Source organism: Etheostoma cragini, chromosome 5 (assembly GCF_013103735.1).
Source record: "Etheostoma cragini isolate CJK2018 chromosome 5, CSU_Ecrag_1.0, whole genome shotgun sequence".
Classification (NCBI taxonomy): domain Eukaryota; kingdom Metazoa; phylum Chordata; class Actinopteri; order Perciformes; family Percidae; genus Etheostoma; species Etheostoma cragini.
The window spans coordinates 18,834,120-18,837,780 of record NC_048411.1 but is presented as its reverse complement, the minus strand read 5'-3'; the positions used below and the strand labels follow the sequence as shown (position 1 = coordinate 18,837,780).

The window sequence follows — 3,661 nt, the reverse complement described above, 5'->3', positions numbered from 1 at the left end:
CAGTCAGATTCACTGTGTTCACTCGGTAGGAATCAGTGCACATGGATAGGCCTTTTGAACATGTTAAGAGGCTAGAAACATGTTTAAAACAACTGTTGGTTGCTAAAGCTAGCAGGAGGACTAATTGTTTTTTTGTTTTCTCTCTACTGACAGCACTCCAGATTTACAAACGACAGAGCTACGTGTTGGAATCAACCAGAATTTTCCCTTAATGCAAAATTTCCAGGACATTTTAGTTTTAGTTTTTAGATAAGTGTGCTGAACACAATGCTATCTCCGGTAATGGATTTGCTGGAGAGCAAATGTCCAAAAATCCAACTGTAGAACAGGGGCAGGACAGAGCGGCTAACATTAGTTTACCCTACACATTCGTTTTTAGGACCTGCGGCCGTGTATATTGAACACTGGTTGTGCTATATGAACAGGGATTTTTGTCTAACGCTCATTTTATTTACCTGTAAAACTGCAACTGTTACGTTCAGATGTGAGGACAGAAAACACTCTTATGGGTCGTTTTTCTGCCACCACTAGTTAGCCTTAATTACTGAAACACTTTACGAATAAACAACCTATTTGGTATTATGATTTGGAGGGCTTGTTCTTTAAATGCTGAGTATCACTCCAGAAACCCATTGCACGCTTCTTTCATTTCAAAGCCCATGTTATCCTGTCAGGCCACACCGGCTGCGATCAGGCAGGGAGCAGTCGCACCGGCCCACCGTTTAATCACATACAGGAAAACTACAGTGCAGCCGGATACTTTACGAAATAAAATACATTTAAAAATAAAACATCCAGGTTTAGGGTGATCTTGACTTGTGTGTCTTAACTGTGTAAGCCATGTGTGTACAGCAAGCGGGCGATCAGGTGCCACGCATGCACACACGCACGCACAGGTGAGAGAGAGAGAGCGACGGTCTGTAGAGTGGAGAAGAGAAGGGTCGTTTTATGACTGGTGAGGAGAAATGCACGGCTGGAATGCACAGCCAGGCGTACTGTCTGGCACGATCGGTGTGTTGCCGGTGTTTCAGCACCACACACAACAGCAAAGATTGACAGGCCTAGTGCACCTTTTTACGGCTGCCTAGCTATGACTGGACAATTGCTTTTAAGGAGGCTGGTTTAACTAATGGTCAATTCCCATCTGACAAATGTGCCAATTAAATGAATACATTTAGCTTTCACCAGTTTCACGGCACACTATTTGTGTGTGAAGAACATGAAGCTGTAGTCTGTGAATACCCAGTACCTTAATTGGGTATTGTTTTGTACAAACGTTTTTTCTTTTCCAGGAAGCAACATGGAAAGCGAGTTCAGAGAGTGGAATATATTGTATTACGTCAGATAACGATCACACACAGTCACAGGAGGGAAAAAAGCAAGTGGAAGTTACCATCAGGGTCTTGATCACTTAAGCAAATGCTGTTTAAATACAGCAAACTGTTGGTTAGGTTGATACCACTCATCTTGATGAATGACAATGTGACTAGTCATTTACCACAGTTTATTTACCATATATTAGGATGTTGGAACATCTTGTAAAAAGCACACACATGTAAATACGTATTTGAGTGCACAATCAGATAATTGGTCAAAGAACACATTTCCAAAACAAAAATCATTAACTAGAGTGATTTAAATGGATGGTGAAAAGTAAATATCCGCACATCCCAGTGCACCAAGATCTGGTGTTTATTTTTCATCTGTTTATTTCTCAGCTCGATTAAATTAATTATAGCGTGATCAACATCCTAAATCATTTAGGAAATCAAAAGTCACCATGTAAATCATACTTACTGCCGGCAAGATGTGTAGGCTGTACATTTTATATGACAATCACTGTCTTTTATTTTCTGACTTGTTTCTCTCATCCTGGTAATTTCATTTAGGTGGCTCATCTCTCCAGATGAGAAGCGCCACGGGGGCGGGAGTTTGAGTCAGGGTGTCAGTCAGGGTGATCAGAAAAAAAGCAGCAGAAAACCTTTGCGCTTGTCTGAGCTTTCATTTGTTCTGCTACTCAATTGCTTATCATGCTGTTCCCCTGCTCTTAATAGCATTTTTCATTTGATTACCTTACCTGATGCAGTGGAGGGGTGCCTGGATAAGGATCAGTCAAGGAAATATGTTTTAATAAGATTAACAAATCACTAAATTATTAGCCTTAATACACCTTAAGAGGCAGAGCAGAATGTGGAAAGCAATGCTGCTGCTCAGCCTCCTTTGACTATTGAGGACATCGCGGGTCAGGCAGGTCAGAAGCCCACTAATCAATACTGCTGCAACCTTTTATTTTCACTGAGAAGGATTTTCATTTTCATTACCCTGGGTCCGAAGATGCTCTGCAGTTGATTAATTGTCTCCTTTGCTTCTTGACCAGTCCCAGTTCCCTCCCACGAAGCCTTGTGTTTCACAGGCCCCATTATTCTCTGACATACAGTAGTTTGAACACAGAGCCTCACAGTGGGCACAGCTCACTGGTGGAGGGAGTGGGTCTGGGGGCAAGGCAGCGAAGGCTCATAGGGGAGGGGAGCCATGAGGCCGGGGTGGTACTTGGCTTGCCTGGGACCTCCCAGTGCCTGAGTTGAGGGCTCCATGCCCACGTTGAGGTGCAGCGACAGGTGGGCATGGCAGTAATCCAGAACCGACTGCTCACACCTGTACAACGTCAGAGCACTCAGCTGCCGCGGTATCTAGACAGAAAACAGAAAACAGGATAGGGAAGGGAGAGAAAAAGAACCCTGCATTAGTTTTCTAAATCAGCCCAAAAAAAGCCTTCTTATAAAACATTTTTATCTGCTCTCGGAATATTTGGAATTGGCTTAATTTACATCAAGTCGTGGCACATCGCTGTCATTAATGCAGCCTTGGCTGCTGATACAGCCCCAAGAGCTGAAATCTGTGGTGCTCAAACACCCACTTTCAGCTAGAGTGATTTATATGCAAGTTGAAAGCCTTAAGCAAGAGTGCACACATATTTTTGCCCTCTTTTAAATGGAGTCAAGACTCCATTTAGAAGAGAGTGCTTATTACATTACAAGCACTTTGCTGATTCAAAGACCCCTCTTAGTTTTCCTTGTTAGTGTGCTCTGAATTTTGTCAATTAAATGGAAAAATGCTGCATCATGGCATGATATTAATATCATAATGCATATTATTGCTTGTACACAAAATATGAATGCACTCATATAACTTGAATTGCGCAAAGCAACACAATACAGTGTATAGAAATATCTGTTTTACAGTATGTCAGACAAAGCATCACTTACAAGCACTATGAACATGTTTACATCAACAGAGACATATACTGCAGAGTGCCATTGAGAAGTTTGGAATCACCTGTTATATTGGTAGTATATTATATTATAGTGCTAACCCCAGACCAACCTACTATTTCCATTGTGACATAGCTTTGCTAAAGCAATAGGTTGCCTGTTGATTCTAGCTCTTGTTATAGGCATTGCACTTGACACTGCCTGTTCCTAGTTAAATCTAAATACATTTTGATGCTAATCTTCCAGATTCTTTATCCAGTGACTGTAAGCATTCTGATTGAACTGTTGCTCAATGGGATCTTTGTCTCTTTCTGCCCTTTCAATTGCCAGTCTGGTTAAATCATTGTGCACCGGTGTTGGGGGAGGGGGGGGGGGGGGGGGGGGGGGGG

General features: G+C 42.3%; 1 protein-coding gene across 2 annotated transcripts in view; it reads right to left on the bottom strand.

Moving 5' to 3' along the window:
* Positions 1-552: 552 nt before the first annotated feature.
* LOC117944497 (leucine-rich repeat transmembrane neuronal protein 4) overlaps positions 553-3,661 on the bottom strand; it is a 48,078-nt gene continuing 44,969 nt past the window's right edge. Inside the window, exon 3 of one of the 2 annotated variants that reach the window (XM_034871341.1) lies at positions 553-2,690. In XM_034871341.1, the coding sequence (XP_034727232.1) occupies positions 2,472-2,690 (219 nt within the window). In that variant the 3' untranslated portion in view covers positions 553-2,471. The remainder of the gene's footprint in view (positions 2,691-3,661) is intronic. The other variant, XM_034871342.1, reaches the window with a different exon arrangement.